Here is a 19,206-nt window from a genome sequence, read left to right on the forward strand (position 1 = left end):
TGAGCCCAGAAATGTGACAGAATTTCTGTAGAAATCTTCTGTCAGCACCATCAATCAAGTGGTGCCACTCTGCTCTGAGGCAAACCACAGTGGCATCAAACCAAGATGAGCAGAGAGTGGAAAGCTGGCTTTAAAACACACACCCAACAAAACAGACCGCGGCCTGCTGTTGTAAATCACACACTCACCAAAAACCTTTGAAGAATTCACAGAAAAAAAAGAGTGTAGGACTTATAACAAATAAACATGTGGCATTTTTCAGAGCCGTAACTATGCACAGGGGATTGTGTTGGGAAATTCAATGGTTATTACAAACACACTGTATCTTATTATTACAGAGAGGAAATTATTGCTATTTTGGACAACAATAAAAGAGTCACCATGTTGTAATTGTTGCTATTGTGTGATTTCACTTAATGTGCTGCACACAGAATAGACACTGAATAAACACGGAACCGAGATTTGACTAAAATAACAGTTAATGTTCACATTTGAGGGTTTAAACGACAGTTTCCTCTCATTGGTGTTGTACTACCATGACACAGCATTCTACTCTGATTTACTGTTGTCAATGTCAGGGGGATGACACATTGTCAGTGCAATGCTGAGTGAAGAGAATACAATAAACAGCTCAGAGTAAACTTAGACAGGAGGGTTTAAATCTAACCCTGTGGAGTTTGGTCTCTGTTATTCTCTGTAATTATTGCTATAAAAACAGCACACCTGTAAAATCAAGTGAAATTCAACACCATAGCTAAACATCTAAGTTTTGGGGCTGTGTGCATTAAATTATATATTACTCATCGGGTCGGAAAACACAATAAATGGAGAGATGTTTCATATTCTTTGTCCCATATATCTACAATCACGAGGAGGTGGTAAAATGTTAGGATTCAATGTGATGCAGCATCACTAACTATCACCTTAATGTTAAAACATGGAACTAAATATTCTTTATGTTTATCTAATAAACTATCTGTTCTTGTAAATCTTTAAATCTGCTTTTCTGCAGACAAACCCAATCTATACCTCCACATGGAGAAACTTAAGATATATCATACAACTCTGTATCAAAAAAAAAAAGTTGGGACACTTTGTCTACTCAAATCAATTCAATTCAGTTAAATAATACCAAAAAGAATTCATCTTTAAGTGGGGTTGTGTGTCAATTTCTTACCTTCAGCAGTCAGCAGTCAGAGCGTTAACATTTGCCAATAGCTACTCAGAATGGAGCCTTGGAAGAGCAAATCTAAAACAACTATATCTCACAAGTTCATAAAGTTTTTTTCAAACCCTATTCACAGCATCGTAACTCACTGGACTACTTTTGCCAAATACAGTTGTTTACTGCGTCACTATTTTATCAACCTAAGAACATATACTGCCGACCAGTTGTGACTCAAAATTCCACTTGTCTTTTCCAAAATTCCAAATACAAGTCGAAAAGAAATTGAGCAAAAAGCCTGAAAAAAACACAAGCACTTACCATCTTTACCTGAATTGTGACAGACTCCGCCGGTCAGTGGCAGGAAACATCAGGCATAACACGAGGATGCTCTTCAGTTTTGAAACCACTGACAAACTACACAGCTCTCTAATGCAGCTCTCATCATGCACATGATGTATTATTTACTATATATGGCTTGACCTAATATGACATTTTTTAGGTTTATTTGTTTGTGAATGTTTTCCTCCATGGCCCTATTTTTAGTAGTAAAAATTTTAAAGGTTTTTTTTTTTAAAGTAGTAAACTGGAGCACTGTGTTGCACAGTAAGCATTTGGGAACAGAGAGGAACAACATCTGAAATTGAATTGAGGCCATTTAAGAACGCAGAATGTTTTATTATGGAGCCGTGCTGTTGTAACTTTTGCACAGACTAGTTTGGCTCTATCTTGCTGAAACAAGCATGGCCTACTTGTAGCAGTAATGACCTGTGTTCACAGACAATGCTTTAGTAATGCCCTTCTACAATTTATAGTATTAGTTTTGGATGCTGTGAGGATCATGACCATTCAATACTAGCTTTTCGTACTTGTACAATTTTAGAGACACCAATTACCCTAACATGCATGCTTTTGGACAGTGGGAGGAAGAGTACCCGGAGAGAACCCACGCATACACGGGGAGAACATGCAAACACCAAAGAAGATGAAACATCTAAATTATTTGCAGTATTATGTTGTGAAATTTTTCTTTGACTTTTCTGAAAGCTGAAATTTAGAAAAAGTGCATATTTTCAAAAAAGAGTGGCATTTCTGAGTTTCAACAATTAATATGTATGTACATTTTACGCTGCTCCCTCTTTTTTGGAAAAAAAAAGGTTCAGTTTTCAGCATTCTTTGCACTCTTGAATCAATGTTAACTATGTTACCCTGTACTATAAGTGCTGTATATTTTTTAGTAAAATTGTTCTGTTGATTTATCAGTTTTCATACTTCTGATGTGTTTTCCTGCTTGTCATTAATTAAGCTTTCTGTCTTTTTTAGTTTAATATCATGAAAACTGCTCAAAAGTGGGCTTCCTATAGCTATCGCTTCTACTGTAAGCACACAAGACAAAGAAACATATGATTGTTTCTGTTTCAGGTGCCTCTGAGTTGTCTCTTAAACATATTTGATATTCTGTCCACACGTCTTCATGCTGCACCAGTTTCAATTTTCAGTCTCAGGTCCCATTTATGGTGCCACCAGTTGGGCAGTTTCTCTCTGTGGGGTCACTGTGTCTTGGACTGGCCTTCATGAAAACAACTGTCAATATGTTAATATGAAACACTCTGAGCCATTATGGACTCACTCAGTTATCTTTCTTATTTCTGCAACGTGCCACTGAGGCTATGTCAGCTCTTATAATAAATGAGAAAGGCCTTTACATTACATACTGTTGTTTTTCCTCTATTATTTTTAAGAAAAATTGCATGCAGCTATGTTAATAAAGCATAGCTTTTTTTAAATACATAATTCTAAAGGAAAATGACAAAGAAAAAGGTCCAAGTTCATGCATTGACTCATAGATGTCCCTTTTTACAGTGATATGTGTCATGTTGAATCTTTACAGATCCCACTGAGTAATTGCCCCGCAGACATCAGGTTCCTCTTATGAGGTGAATACAAGGTCTGTCAGCACATTCTCATTTTCTTTTGTTTGCAGCTCCAGCTGAACACAACACTCACAGGTCTGAAGACAAACACGATGAAAGTTATACGTCTCTGTAGACCACTGCGTCCATCACTAAGTTGCATTTGTATTGCTTTTAGGATATTTGACTTTTCGCTTTAACTTGGAGGTCTTTGTAGAAATTGTTGATCCGTTTCCAAGGACTCGTGGAGTACGACAGACGTAGCGGCAAGGTTTTTCTAAAGCTGTTTCCATTGGCCTGTGTTTACCTGACACTTGGATTGACAGCAGAGTGATTGGAAATATCCACCATTCACTGCAGTGAGCTCCTGAGTGCACAGAAAGTGCTTTTGTAGTCTGGCTGTAATGGGCCAAGTTTGAATTGAAGGTTGGGAGAAATAGCCTCACTGCCGTCGCGCACTGTGAGGAACTGACACACCACAAATAATACTCAGAAGTGGGGTCCTGATAGCATCACAGCCTAAGAGTGCCTACAATAGCATGCAGGCTCTCATTTCAATGCACTTTCACAATGTTGTAATGTGCGCAGTCAGATGGAGGGCAACAAATCCAGTCAAATACAAGCTGAGGTTGTGTTATTTTTTCTAATGATATCGACACAAAAAGCTCCTAAATTTCTTATCTACAAGTACAAAAATGTCACAAATAGTTATCAAAAACATAAGCGAGGATAAATGACATCATGGGAAAGTTTTGAATAAGAATTTTCCCTTACCTTTATTGAACTTATCCACCGGCTCGATATCAGCCATGACCTAAACGATCCATATTAAGAGTATCTTCATCAATGCCATTAATTGTCAAATGCACTATTTAGATTATTTCCTTTATATTATTATATCAGTTAATTCACATCTAGTAACAGCTGTTTGTTACACACCTTGTAAAAAACGGTGTCGGATCACAGAGTTCTGGCAGGCTATCACTAAATAAAAATCTAATTCAATCATAAACTGTGAAATACTGATGTGAGAATGGTTGGAGAGAGGGAACTTCTGTAGGAATAGACAAAAAAACTGTTCCTGAGGGCAATCTGGCTACTAAATAATAATAATAATAATAATAATGATAAAAAAAAACATTCTTCATGAGCTTCAAATTTTTGAGATAACAAAGATCCCTTTGCTTTTGTCTCAACCAAATAATATTTTTATTGGTTTTTCAGTGGTTTTGCTCATAAATGTGCATATACACAGATTTCGCCTGGATGAAGTATTAACTTCTCTTGTGGTTGTAGTTGCTGCTGTTTGAATCTGTCTAAGTTAAACTAAGTGTGAAAGAAAAAGACCAAATTTCATGATGGCCAGAATACACATATCTAATATGTTTACCGATTGTACAGTTTATTGCTTTAATTCAAGAAGTTTTGCAGGTTTCCCTTTCTAAAGTTAATTCAGTTTGATAATACTTTAATAATCCCCAGAAGGAGACTGCACTGCTGTGGTATAGATAATCATTAAAGATATGCTGTTGATATGAATTTAAATAAAATAGAGAAAAATCAGCTGACAAATATTTAGAAACTTGAAGTGTAGCAGAGAGAGGTGGGGTTGAAATCTTTATGGATCACCATGAATGGACTGGGGTGTTGTTTTTTTTAGCTTGGCAAAAACTTAGCTAATGATGTCACACACAGCGCCAGCAGGTAACACAAATGAAGTGTCTAAGTAGACAACATGGACAGGAACTCACAGCCAACAGTTCATCATCTGGGGTACAGAAACGCTCCTTCTCAGTGACATGTCCAGGATTACACCATCTGTTGTTAACAAGCACTGTAATCCTCCTCTTTCACTGTTATCTCCTTGTCTGCCCACATAGTCTTAAAGCTGCGTAGAGAGGTGTTACAGTTGTCCCTGCAGCCAGGTCTCGGTGAAACATGTTCCCACTGTGTCCTTCACAGCTCTCAAAGACCATGATGATCAAGTGAAGAAATGCCTTAAAATTCTTCCTCATTTCTTTCCATTTTTATTGATTTATTCCAGGCATACTTTGGCTTTGGAAACCTTAATCAAGGGCTCTAACATGCAAACAATTGTCCTGTTACCGAGGTTCTGCATCATAACTGTTGTAAAGAATTGACAGAATTACCAACAGAAATTAATTAATTAAAGCAGCATAGCATTAATCTTTTGAACATTTCTTAAAGATAGGATCAGGATCATTGTTTTATTTAGCTGTAAACTGCCTAGTTCACATGCAGTCCTGCAGCAACTTTGCCATCTTTGCCAGCTTTTCTGACCTATAGCAAAGTTTCCAAAAAAAAGTTACTTTAAGCAGTCAGAGGAAAAATGCTGGGGACAAGATATATTAATAGTTGTTTAGGTTGGATCTCTTGCTGTTACAGACATTTGTAGTAATTCCAGTGATGCGAGCATCATGTGTTTCTACCTTTTCTCACAGGATTTACAGTGGATACTGAATGTCTAGATGAATTTCAATTACATTTTTTCCATCAAAAAATATACAATCGAGAATTAAGAATAAGTATTTCTTTGCAAAAGTTGGCAGGGCACATCTGGACAAGTTATTGTGATTCAGGAATTTGATAGCGAAAGGCTGTGGTGATGTGGTGCCTTCATTTCTTAGCCTCTGAAGAAGCTAGAAACATGAAGCAAAAACACTTGGGAGATTAAACTCGCTGTTTTGATCTTAAATTAATAATTCTGCCCGCGTGTTTATCAATAATTTTTAAAAAATGTAATAGTTAAAAGTGCCTTGATAATGTTGATGTGTGTGTCACAGGCTGCAAAGGTAACGTGATGGATATGTCACTCCAGGACACAATGGGTTAACCACAGAGCATGACGATTGCTGCAGAGCAGCTATTTAAATCTTGCAAAATAAAAGTGACTATGATCAGTTACAGTTAGAGAGAAGAAAATATGCAATTAGACTACAGCTACCAATCATATAAGTTGTGGATACAATAAGGATACACTTGAATATGAAAGTCGTTCTATGTAGACTATATGTACCTTAGACTTAGACTTCTATGTAAAAACTATTACCGTCTGTAGCATCCTTTCTTTTTGCAACACAGCCTTCTTTTGGGATATTTCTGGTGAATGTGAGTGAGCAAAGTTATAAGTATGAGAGCAACACACGTAGACACAATCTATTCATTTAAAAGTAAGGGTTCAAATTTTTTGTGTTGTTTTTGACTGGTTTTGTTTGCACCACTTTTCCTCCGTTGATAAAATGTATACTAAGCAACCTGAGTCTGCCATGCTGGCAGTAAGCATGTCATGGTAAAATCTGAAAAAAAAATATCTCTAATATTACAATAAAGTGCTATCAGCATAGGAATGCTCTATTCATTTAATTCGCTACTGCCTAGATACATCTTTTTTTAAGTAATCAAAAAGTATTCAAATAAAAACAAATCCTTTCTTTGTTGACATAATTCAAATATTGACAGATTATATTTTAAAAGCGACTTTCCCAGCCCTTGCTATTATGCAAAATGTTGCTGGTTCCATTCCTGCCTTTTCAGATACCGGGCTTGATTCACTGGTAACAACAATGTAATTACAATCCTCACTGCCACCTACACTGTGACACTAACATGCATAATAAACAGGAAAAGAATCCAACAAGGAATGATTGACATGTCAACTGGCAAATGAATATACAGTAAGTTTAAGCTAAACCAATCACCTTTACGCTGAATGGTGGGATTTCCTGTACGTGACGCAATACTCTCAGTCAACAGTGGAGGCCCCACCCTTTGTGTTACCTACTGCCCGTCAATCAAAATATAAAAAAATCTGACAGTTATCACTTATTTCTGCGCGTATACAATCAATTTAATGTGCTGATCATGTCCCGTGGATTGTGACTATCAGGATCCTCCGTTTTATGACAAGTCACGCAATGACTGGTACGTAATAATCATTATTCTTCACACGTAAGCTAACGAGCTATCTCGGGCATCCTCTGGCTAAATTAGCTCGCTAGCAGGCTAGCATTGATGCTTGTTGGTGATATTGCTAATCATTGCCAGCTCGGTTAGCAACTGTAGCTAACGCTCTGCTCTGCTCGTTAGCTTAGCTGTCTAGATTAGCTTGTTATGGACAAATTACCAGTCAGGTCTCCTTTGAAAAAATATTACCACATGCCACAGTTTTAAGGATATAAGTGCTATTAGTTACACGTTTGTCGTTGGTGTAGTGGTTGTACTGTCCGTTAGTTTACCGACGCTTCAAGATAAATCTACCCTGTGTGAATCCCAGGTATTTGTAGCTAACATTAGCATTCGCTGTTCACTCACTTTGCCAACCTCCTTCCTATTTTAACTTCATAGCCCCAGAACAGCCACTGAAACCAGATGATATGGCTGCCCTAGACATGGACGGCAGTCAGGGCAATTTTATGCAGCAGGAGGAGGGCAGGGGCAATCAGGTAAGAGTTTCCTCTTGGTATTATGACACTTATACGTCGTTGCTACGATCTCGTTACCTGAGTGGTGCCTACTGACGCTCAAACATTTCAAACTTGGAGGAGGAGGGGGTATATTACCCTCATTTGAACCTCTCAGGCAACACTTCCTCTCAGACCGATCACAAATCCCACCTCCTAATTGATATACGAAACTCGAACCAGGCCTAAACTTTATTACAATGCTATGCTAGGTGCTGCCTGAGGAGCTCAACACTGGACACGAAAGTCCATTAAAATATTTAGTTATGAGGCACTCTTTTTCTGTGGCCCTGACTAATGGCCACCCACTTTCTTCCCTTTAAACTTGCTCATTGTGGGTAGGACACTCAGCCATCACCCCTCGACCTGCTAGCAACGACCTGCACTAAGGTTGGGTCACCATCGTCAGAGGTGAACAGAGGTGCTGCCAAAGATGTGGTAAGTCAGCACCTCTGCTACATCTGATACAGTTTTAGCAGAAGTGAAGCCATCTGTTACAACTGAGCAAAACTGGTGGTGGGAGTGTATGAAAGCTTGCATTTGTTTGGTGGAACAAAGCCTCTGCATTTTGTTAGCAAACAGGAGAAAAGCCCATTGCATTAACTGTTACATGTTTCTTCCTGTATTAAAAAATGAGGACCAGTATCCATTCTGTCCTCATGATAAGCCCTTAACAGCCTCTGAGTTGAGGCTAAACTCTGTGACTCCAACGTATGACAAGCTGACAACAAATATGTTTGTCACTGGGAGAGCAGTATAGCCAGGACATCAACAATAGGCCGCAAGTACAGCAGCTCTCTGAACAACTCATAAGTTGAAATAGGTTAAGGCTTGTCGATGCTTTCTGTTGTTGACTTTCATTTGTGCTTATTTGCCAGGTTATTTGTCATTCACTCTGTTGGCATGCATTTGATTTGCTGCCAAATAATCAGTCAAATTTGATTTGTATTCAGCTCTGGCTACTTAATAGATATATAGCTGTATTTATTATCAGACTTTTTTTAAGTTATTTTGATAGAAATGTTCAATTATTTGTATATATTGTATGACAAGGAGTCTGCTGGTCTGTCTGCTAGAGTTGGTATTTTCCATTTTTTTTTATTTCAGTTGTCAAGAGTTAAAGTAAAAATTGACACCACTTTTGAAAAATGAGTGGATTATTTGTTGCTCAGATCTGTCATTCTGGAGGCTTTGGATCATTGACATTGCCCTCCAAGCCTCGATTGCATTATCTAGTGAACCGAAAAGTTATTCAGGTTAATTGAGGCTATTAGGAAGTCTTTTATTCAAAATCTCTTGTGAATTTTACCATCTTGACAAAGATCACCAGAAATAAAAGCATCCAGAGCATCCAAGTAAAGCAGGTTTTGTTTTGGCTGGTGAGGGTTTCCACACCTGGTTCTGTGTGCTACAGATGGTGTTTTATGACAGTCTGTTGACATATCTAGTGCTTGAGGTACCTGTCAGATTTCAGGTGTGATGTCAGGGCCGCAACGCTCAATTTGTTATGATTCCTCATAAACCAGCGAAAAAACCTTATACACAGTAATACTACACAACCAGGCGAACAAAGGTAAATGCCTCTACATTAAAGTAAATAAGAATTCCAATATATTTGAAACAAGAATCTAAATCTCCCTTGACTTCTACTAATCTAAAGAATTAGGGCCATTTTGTTCTTGAATAATTTGTTGATGAATATACTGAAGATGTGGCTTTATATTTCTTTATTGTCGCTCATTTTCTTCCTTAGACATCAGATCCGTCTTCGCAGCTCACAGAGACTGACAAATGGGAGGTGTTAACACCCACGACAACAGTAAAGGATGAGTCTGGAATAATACAGATCCAAAGTCAAGGAATATTGACATCAAATGGACAGTATGTTCTTCCCCTCCAAAACTTACAGACTCACCCAATCTTTGTGACGTCTGGAACGGACGACTCCGCTGCCAATTCAGTGCCTAACATTCAGTACCAAGTAATTCCTCAGATTCAGACAGCAGATGGACAGCTGAGCTTCTCCACATCTGGTGTGGAAGGACCAACTCTGACTCAAGATGCCACGGGGCAGATTCAGGTCTTGCCTGACGGTAGCCAGAGTCTCAATGTGACATCAACTGCAAGCATCCTTAACAACAACCAGAACCTCATTTCACAGACTGCTAATGTCCAGCAGATCCAGGGGGTTTCAGTTGGCAGCTCCACTTTCAACAACCAGGGCCAGGTTGTTACTAATGTGCCTGTGGGGTTGCCTGGGAACATTACCTTTGTTCCTATCAACAGTGTGGACTTGGACTCCCTCGGCCTGTCGGGTGCTCAGACGATAGCAACAGGGGTCACTGCTGATGGCCAGTTGATAATGGCGAGTCAGCCTGTGGATGGCTCAGAGACTCTGGCCAAGTCAAATGATCACCTCTCACAGACACTACCGGTAAATGACTCAAATGCAAATCCGGACATATTTGTGCCAACGTCTTCCTCTCAGCTACATCTCTCAGCAAGTGAAGGTGGTCTGCTGTCACAAGACTCTTCGTTACCGTCAGTGGCTACAGAGCAAGCCGACTCAAGTCTTCAAGAAGGCTTCGTCCAGCAGAATCAGGAGCAGAATATTCAGGTGTCCTCAGCTCATCCCATCCTCCAGCTGCAGCAGGTGCCTGTTCAAACCACCAACGGTCAGGTGGTCCAGTCTGTGGCGGCAGGTGGACAAAATCTGCAAAACGTGCAACTGATAAACCCAGGAACCTTCATCATCCAAGCTCAGACCGTCACGCCATCGGGTCAGATACAGTGGCAGACCTTCCAGGTTCAGGGAGTGCAAAACCTTCAGAACCTCCAGCTGCCCACCACACCACCCCAGCAGATAACCCTGGCACCAGTCCAGACCCTGTCACTGGGCAGCATCAGCGCCGGACAGATTCCCAACCTACAGACGGTGACTGTCAACTCGGTGGCCCAACAGGAAGGAGGAACAGATATGCTGGCAGGTACAGCAGCCTTTTTTTTTATTATTATTATTATTATTAGTGTAAACAAGAAAAATAATGTTCTTTCCAACCAGTGATGAACCCAATTCCTGATTTAGTCTTATTTGACCTCTTGTCAGGACTGTATTGGTGTCTACAGTCTGCTGTGCTTACATCTCTTTCAATTTCCTGTCAGCTTAGGAGCGCCTCTTTAAAGTTGCTATTCTTATTATTACATGGATGTAGTTGCTCTCAGGCAATCCCAAGCTGTGTGTACAAGAGCTTTTAATATTTTATAGTCCGAATGCTTTTTCTCATTATCATAATGTACTCAATTACCACGTTTATTACAGTAATACAAATAAGGTAATTGAATGTTGAAGACAATCCACGGTGACATTTGTGTCTGCAGTGTCACGGCTCTTGTTATCACACTTACTGTTTTTTTGGGGTTTTTTTAATGTATTTTCTGCACAGTTGAAGGGATGTTACTGACGGTTATTTTCATAGTTGATTATTTGAACTTTTTTCACACATGAATAGTTACTAAGCTTTTTCAGCGAGGACAGGTTGACATGTGACTGCATGAAAGCACATGTATTGAAATAAATGGCCACTGCATGCCGTTTAGCTGCTTTGGTTTCAGGCTCCTGATATTCTTCGTGGTAGCTCGCTGTCACCTTGTTGTGGTTTACAGGGACACTTGAATAGAGTAGACCAGTCCCTGATGTTGGTAACGGTTGTCATTTTTCATACTCTGACGTGTCATAGTGTCTGCGGTAAATCTGGTCTACATTTAAGAAATTTACATAAGCAGTTGCATATTTTGCCAGTGCAGCAATCTAAAAACAATATGTTGTTTTTTTGGCCAGCATTACTGAACTCTTGAATTTGTTCAAGCACTTATTCAGTTTTCATTGTTAACGCGACATGCTTACGTGTTTCAACAAATGACTTTGTAATCTTAAAACCTCTTTGTGTCTGATTTTTAACAAAACTGTTTTTGGCAAAACTATTCATTCAATTTTTTGCCACTCATGTTGGTCAACAAGTCCTCAGGGTGTCCTTGATTTCTCCCTGTTCACTGAAAATGCGCTATAAAGGGACAAAAAAAAAAGTTTTTTGTTAATGCTGGGTCTGGTCTCAAACAATTACTGTGTACTTGTATCTTCTGGACAACTCAAATACTGCATTTGGATTGTACATAGCCTACAGAATGGTTGGGTGCCAAAAAGTTGCAGCTTTCCCATTAATTCTAATAATAACCAGTGATGGAGTTTCTGGTAATATTAAGGTAGTAATTCTTATTTTATCACTGTGTTTCTTACGTGCAGCTACAGAGCAGCTATCACTCCTCAGCTCTTTGTTGTTGTTTCGTAGTTGTTACTCGAGCTTCTGTTGATATTCACATAATATTCACATTTCAGATATTCAGATCAAGGAAGAGCCAGATTCTGGAGACTGGCTGAACACAGACTCTACCTTGAACACAAATGATCTGTCCCACCTCCGTGGCAGGCTGGTGGATGACGAGGATCAGCTTGGCCAGGAGGGCAAGAGGCTGCGCAGAGTTGCATGCACATGCCCCAACTGCAAAGAGTCGGGTGGGAGGTCAGTAGGCCTGAATGATTATCTTACTGAATCTGTATGCTTAAAAAAACCACATAAGGGCTTTAAATGTCTATACCTGTGTTTCCCAGAGGATCCAGCATGGGCAAGAAGAAGCAGCACATCTGTCACATAGTGGGCTGTGGGAAAGTGTATGGAAAGACATCCCACCTGCGAGCACACCTGCGCTGGCATTCGGGGGAGCGACCTTTTGTTTGCAGCTGGATGTTCTGTGGGAAAAGGTTCACACGCAGCGATGAGCTCCAGAGGCACAGGAGAACACACACAGGTGCCCCTCTTTTCTTTTTGCTCCCTCTGTGTTTGCACATCAGGAAAACATCCATAAAATCGGCAAGATATGTTAAACTGTGTCCTGAAAAGTGAGTCACGGAGGGAAATACCGCATTCGTCTTCTTCTGGGTTAACTAAAAATATCAGATTAGGACTGGACACCATAGTGAGAAACATCCAAATATGACAGAGTTTTGAAGGATCCGTGCACGTCAGATAATACAACAAACATTGCAATTAAAGTAAGCCGTGTTCTTCGTCTGATTCTTCAGTCAGTTCACTGTATGACTGTAAGCCATTGGTCAAAAATCCATCCGTTTACTTTTGAAAGCAATAAATTCACAAAGAATGAAAAATCCACCCACAGCACCCGACATATGACTTTGTGCCATTGTTTATTTAGCCAAAACTAAATGAATGAAGCTGCCAGGTGCTGTTCATCAAACGCGCTTGATTTACTGATCATCAGCAAGTGTGATCACCACCATATAAATAGAGTTTGCTTAACCGGTACATTCAGGTGTGTGTTCACACGAGGCCAAGGTGGAAAAACATCAGCAATGATCTAAGAGAAGCAAATGTAGCTGCCCATCAACGTTGAAATGGTTATGTGGACGTTTCCAATCTATTTGGAGTCAATTGTTCTATAGTGAAGTAAAGGTTATTCATAAGTGGAACACATTCAAGATGGTTCCCAGGTGTGGACGTCCCAAAAAGTTCACCCCAAGGTCAGACCATGCAGTCTTCAGAGAAACCGTAAAAGCTACATTTTATAGGGTTTTTCTACCAAAGCGGTTCCAGCGTTCGGAGCCAGAGCCTAACTGAGAACTACTTCTCTCTGTTTTTTTTTTACCGCCAAAGCACTGGTTCCACCACTGAAAAAAACTGGTGCCATGTCAAAGCTAAAAACTGCCTTAAAGTGATAGTTCGGAGTAGATTCACCCTAGGGTCATTTGAACCATGACATCCAGCCAAGTAGCCCACCCGAAGTTTTTCCGATATTGGCTGAACATCAGCTGAGTTACTGAGTTATCCCGAATAGCTTAGTACAAGCGCTAATGGAACCTGGCAGTATCTCCAAAATTACCACACTAAAATCACATGCCATGACACCAAACTTCTACAGTAGTACAAATATGGTCTGTACTCACAAAACGATGCATTTGGAAGTTTGTACATAGTCCAGGAGTTTATTATTATCAACACAAGCCTAATAGCTTCTCTGCTGCTAAAGCTGCGTCGACGTCACTTCCTTGATCTGGGAGCTTCAAAGTAAGATGAGGGTTGATCTACTACTGTTGACAACAAAGTATATGCTATATTCTACATGAATTTTTATGTTGTAGAGTTGTGAATTTATTTTATCAATGGAGAAATTGAGCAGCCTTGCTTTGTTGTCTACAGTAGTAGATCAACCCTCATCTTACTTTGAAGCTCCCAGATCAAGGAAGTGACGTCGACGCAGCTTTAGCAGCAGAGAAGCTATTAGGCTTGTGTTGATAACAGAGCATGTGAACGGAGCGGAGCGTGGAGCGGACGGTGGAGCGGACGGTGGAGAGGAGCGGTGAAATATGGTGAGAGCGGAGAGTGGTTTTCAATTCAAAAGCCGGAGCGAGGATTTCGCTCCGCTCCAGTTCGCTCCGATGCGCTCACAACGTCAATTAAAAATGTCGGATTATAAAATTTGTAAAATAACATTTTTGATTTAATGTAGTCTAGTGTAATAAATTAATAATTAAATAGGAAACGCGGGGCAACATGAATGGAGCGAGATGTTACGTTCACAGCTGGGGACAAGCAGCCACGCGGGCCTTGTCACCCGTAGTAAATGAGGAAGTGAGCAATTCAAGTCGAGGGCGCAACGGTGTGTTCTACAGTATGTGTGGCGGAGCTAGCATTAGTTGCAGAGAGAGTGCGGATAATAAACAGGGAAACGCCCGAACTGTAGGGCCTACAAACGCTATCGAGCGTGCATTGTGTATTTCGTCTGGAGTTTTGGGACACGGGAACGCTCTGAACAGGTCAGGTACCGTGAAGACATATTCCCCTTTCTGATTGTCTGAATTAAGCTGACTGCTCAGGTGCTAGTTCTAACCGTGACCCTCGTTTCCTCTGCTTTGCTTCCGTTTCTGCTGATGCTCTCGCGGCCACACACACACACACACGCACACACACGCACGCCTCTCCCTCCTGCCTGCCAGTTCACCTTGCGCGGGCACGAGCAGACTAATTTGCATCATGGAACGCCCCCAAGTAACCATATATGGCACCGACATTCCCTTTAAAAGTCACCGGAACTTGCTTGCTTGCTTGCTGGCGCTTGACTCAGAGCGGGGATCTCGAAAACACATGAGAAGCAATACAGAATCATACGCGGCGGACAGCACAGCTTTATGCCAATTACGCACACAGGCTCCACACCTCCACACACGCATCGCGTCTGCAATCATAACTCATTAGGGGAAATCACATTTTGCCAATATTTTAGAGACCCCCCAACATTTCCCAAATCATGTTTTCGGAGGGTCTCGTGTCAGTTTCAGGGGGTCTCGGATCCCTTGAGTCCCCACGTAGTTCGAACACTGAATATAACCAATGTTGCAAACATGCTGCGCAACACTCACCAATAAGCCATCCATCTTCAACAGCTCCTTCTTGTAAACGAAGGCCCACGGAGCTGTTCTGCAAAATAAAGGAATCGTGCGTCCCCCCTGGCCATCGGGCAACGACATTGAGAAGCAGCATATCACTGTCGCATATAAGCTGTACATTAATGGAGTGCTTCCCCTTCCTATTCACGAGGTTGTATTCGTGCTGTGATGGTGCTTTTAGTGCGACGTGAGTGCAGTCTATTTCTCCTATGACGTTGGGGAACTGCGCGATACCATAAAACCCTCGCTTAATGTCTGCCTGGCGTGGACCCCCATAAGGGAATCAAATGTAAGTCGGGGCCAAAGAAATAATCGCATCCAACACTGTGGGCAGAATTCGGCTCATGGACGGCTGAGAAATGCTGCATCGATGGCCCCAGTTCACGGCAGAGGTCGATCAATATATGTTTAGGAAATCTGAACCTGCTTAGAAGCCACTCACTACTTTCTGCCAATAAATCTGCACGCTCCCTAAACACGCGCTCCCTCCGTAGCGCACGGTTTTCCAGATCCTCAAGCATTGCAAGATGGGCCATGTTGCGTTCTGAATGGCATGTCCTACGTGTGCCTTTTATACCCATATCAATTAAACTAGGCTGATTATTGTCAGGTCTTCTGGTGAAACAATTATTGTTACACTCTGAATGAAATGCAATGAACGCCAGGTAGGTCTAATGCACCGTGCTTTGGAATTGGATAGGCTACACGGACCCAAATGCCGTCAGACATACTGTAATGCAACAATTGAATGAACATTGTAATATTCCCCTGTGCAGCGATCAACACCATTTGCAGTTTTGTAATTCTACCACTAGGCAATGTGCGTAAGCATGGTCAAAGCTGTGCGTAGATTTAGGCACATTTCTAAGTTCAAGTACATGTTCATAAATCCCACACTTTGCTCAGGAATGATCGCACGCACGCTTTACGCACAGATCTGTTCCTAAGAACGCTTGATAAATGAGGGCCCTGGACTATGTACAAACTTCCAAATGCATCGTTTTGTGAGTACAGACCATATTTGTACTACTGTAGAAGTTTGGTGTCATGGCATGTGATTTTAGTGTGGTAATTTTGGAGATACTGCCAGGTTCCATTAGCGCTTGTACTAAGCTATTCGGGATAACTCAGTAACTCAGCTGATGTTCAGCCAATATCGGAAAAACTTCGGGTGGGCTACTTGGCTGGATGTCACGGTTCAAATGACCCTAGGGTGAATCTACTCCGAACTATCACTTTAAGTCAGGGGCTGGGGGCAGTTCCAACTAAAATGTCGTGTCCTCACACACAATCAAGCCGGCATCACGGAATCAGCTGAGTGACGACCATGAGTTCCTCGAGGCCAGTTCGATGTTTGTAAGCACACACAAGGCCGGACTGTTCATCAGCTGTTTAGTTTCCGTTTGTCAGTTTTGTTAGTGACAGATTGACAAGTCAAATTAAACTTTGTGTGTCTTTTTTAAAAAAAAAAAAATCTCCTTCGGAGCTATCTGACGATAGATGGCACATTTAGCCCGGTCCAATTTTATTCAACGTGAAACTCTCATCAAAGTTTTTAATTTTATTTTTATTTTCTCTGGCAGGAGAGAAGAAGTTTGTCTGCCCAGAATGTTCCAAGCGCTTCATGCGGAGCGACCACCTGGCGAAGCACATTAAAACTCATCAGAATAAAAAAGGCGTGAACTCTGGCAGCGCCATGGTGGCCTCGATGGAATCCACGGGCTCCTCCGACAGCATCATCACCACGGCGGGCGGGACCACCCTCATCCTCACCAACATCCAGCAAGGCTCCAACAACGCCCAGGACATCCTGGCCAACGCAGAGATCCCTCTCCAGCTCGTCACCACGGTAGCAGCCAGCGAAGTCATGGAGTGATGTGTCCTCTGCTCATGAACTTCTGCAGTGTCTCTCATACTGTATACTCCTACCTGCATTTTTATTCAAGTTTTGAAGGAAAAAAATATATATATATACACATATATATATTAAATTCTCAGTTTTCATTTAGGAAAGAAAAAACAAGTGAAAATTAAACAGTGGAAAAAGACATGGCAGTAAACCTACAACGAAATGCCTTATTTTGTACAGTGTTGTGTAGTTGGAAATGTAGGAGTACACTTTGTTTTAAATCTACCCATTTGTTGATTATGTGTTTTTCCATGAAAAGAAATGATGACTAAGTTGAGCGACTCTTTCCTCGCCTTTCTGTTGACAGTATATTTTGGAGCATATCCCTGTAAAGCGAAATGTGTTCCTCGAACTCTTTTCCTGGCAGAAACCGAACCGCGCACCAGAGCTAATTTTATCCAGCTGAAGTAAAGTCGTCGAGTCCACGCAAATCTTTTCACTCTACGTGTTTATGAAATGCTATTTTGCATCGTTTCCTGGCAGCCAGTCTGCTTTCACAGCCCGTCTTTCTTTGTTTTTTGTTTCCTCCTTCGTATATATATTTTGTCTCACTTTTCCGAATTTGTTTCGCACTTACCGCTCTTTGCAGGTGAAAATGAAAAACAATCAAAATTTTGTATCGTAGTTTCCCATTTCAACGTACACTGTTGAAATGGCACGTTATTTGCTTCTTGAATATTTCGAACAGCTATTTATATGAAGCTTTACATAGACAATGCATTTGTGATATTGAAGGTCTGAAATATTTCCAATGGCTCTTATAATGTGATTCAGATGTGTTTTGTACCCTTTTTTTGGAGGACTTCAGAAGAGGACTTTTTTTTTCCTTTATTTTTTCTTTTTTTTGGGTGAAAATTGCCAAATTTGACTCCAAACTCAGGGTGACTCTGGACTGCGTGCTGTAAGTAGAATGAATCACCCCTGTTGCTTCCCCAGCCACGGTTGTATGTTGTGAAGAAAATGTTTAAGCTGCCATTATGTTACCTATGCGCATTGAATCCCATCATGTCAGGGTTTTGTTTTTTTTTTGTTTGTTTCTTTTATCACGGCAAACCTTGTTTTATGGAGACAGTTCGGCAGAGTTTTTCACAGATATCTTACTCCTTCGGTTCTGTCGCTTAGTTCTGAAAAAGCAAACTCTGGTTACTCAAAGTGGTACTTTTTAACAGCACTGTTCTCATCACTTTAATCTTGTTGTTTATCAGTTTGGATAAAGATGTTTTGTAAAAATCCGTCAGTCATATCCGTTGTTGACAAATGTCATTTATTTTTTTGAATTTTATTTTTCTCCCCCCCGTTCGTTCGTTGTTTCACTTTAACTGTGTTACATTCCCCCTTTTCCATGTGATATCTTATTTCTAATTATTCCTGCCCCCAAGTTGTTAAATTGAATGCACATGCACACTGAACGGTGAGTTTAATGGCGGCATATTTGGGTCTTTTTTTAAAAAATTAATTTATTTCAGTTTTCTTTTTTTGAGACATTGAAAAATATGTAATTCGATCCGTTTCCTAACAGCCACTTGGTCCTCTTCAGGAGGCCTTTGGAGTCGGATGTTGTGATGCCGAAACACGCAGCATCTTCGTATTCTTTACCGAACGCTGAAGGTTTATCTTCACTCCAGTCTTCTGTATAAATATGTCAATATATAACATCAATATAAATCTTTGTTACACTTGAACGTTCTTTCCGTTTGCTTTATTTTCCGTTTGCCCAATTCTTTGACTTTCAACACAGCCTTGGTCGTACTCTGCTTCCTCTGTGAGAAAGGTTTGATGCCTCTAAAAAAAAAAACTTAAACACAAGAAACTTTTTTTGCTCTTTTTTTTTTTTTTTTTTTTTCTTTCCTTGAAATCTTCAGTTTTTGTCTCCTTGTGAAGAAGTCAGCCAGCCAAAGAGGTTCGTTTCCCCTGCACAGCTTACACTCTGGGTTTTGTAGTCCAGTAGATGTCACTACAGCCGAGGCAGCAGGACGTGAGCTATGTTTGACCCCTTGACCTTCCGTCTGTACCGCTGCTATGATGAAGACAGGAGTCACCGAGGCCAACAGCAGGTGCAGACCCTCAATTAACTGCGAGTTAATGTCACAGAAATGTCAGGAACGTATTCTGCGGCTGGAGAACAAAGTAGTGCCTCGTGACTTTGAACAAACCCTACAGAGGGATGAGCGGCTCCCGATTCTGTGCCCTGCATTCATATATCTTTGAGTGAATTATCAACA

At 40.7% G+C, this 19,206-nt stretch overlaps 1 protein-coding gene across 3 annotated transcripts; it reads left to right on the forward strand.

Moving 5' to 3' along the window:
* The first annotated feature begins 6,849 nt into the window (after positions 1–6,849).
* Positions 6,850–18,666, forward strand: sp3a (sp3a transcription factor). 3 transcript variants are annotated; one of them, XM_075479653.1, is made up of 7 exons: positions 6,850–7,020; positions 7,444–7,541; positions 7,902–7,997; positions 9,313–10,546; positions 11,953–12,136; positions 12,226–12,422; positions 16,659–18,666. In XM_075479653.1, exons 1-7 carry the CDS (start codon positions 6,999–7,001, stop codon positions 16,949–16,951), a joined length of 2,124 nt encoding a protein of 707 aa, XP_075335768.1. In that variant the 5' UTR covers positions 6,850–6,998; the 3' UTR covers positions 16,952–18,666. The 3 variants fall into 3 exon arrangements, with proteins under 3 accessions (XP_075335768.1, XP_075335769.1, XP_075335770.1); XM_075479654.1 differs by having other exon boundaries at positions 7,911–7,997; XM_075479655.1 differs by lacking the exon at positions 7,902–7,997.
* Positions 18,667–19,206: the final 540 nt, after the last annotated feature.

Source organism: Odontesthes bonariensis, chromosome 12 (genome assembly GCF_027942865.1).
Source record: "Odontesthes bonariensis isolate fOdoBon6 chromosome 12, fOdoBon6.hap1, whole genome shotgun sequence".
In the NCBI taxonomy this organism is placed as follows: domain Eukaryota; kingdom Metazoa; phylum Chordata; class Actinopteri; order Atheriniformes; family Atherinopsidae; genus Odontesthes; species Odontesthes bonariensis.

Coding starts and splice junctions, on each gene's coding strand:
- sp3a (XM_075479653.1), top strand. CDS start 6,999: ATGACAAGTCACGCAATGACTG. Junction 7,021..7,443: donor GACAAGTCACGCAATGACTG/GTACGTAATAAT, acceptor TTAACTTCATAG/CCCCAGAACAGCCACTGAAA. Junction 10,547..11,952: donor AGGAACAGATATGCTGGCAG/GTACAGCAGCCT, acceptor TTCACATTTCAG/ATATTCAGATCAAGGAAGAG.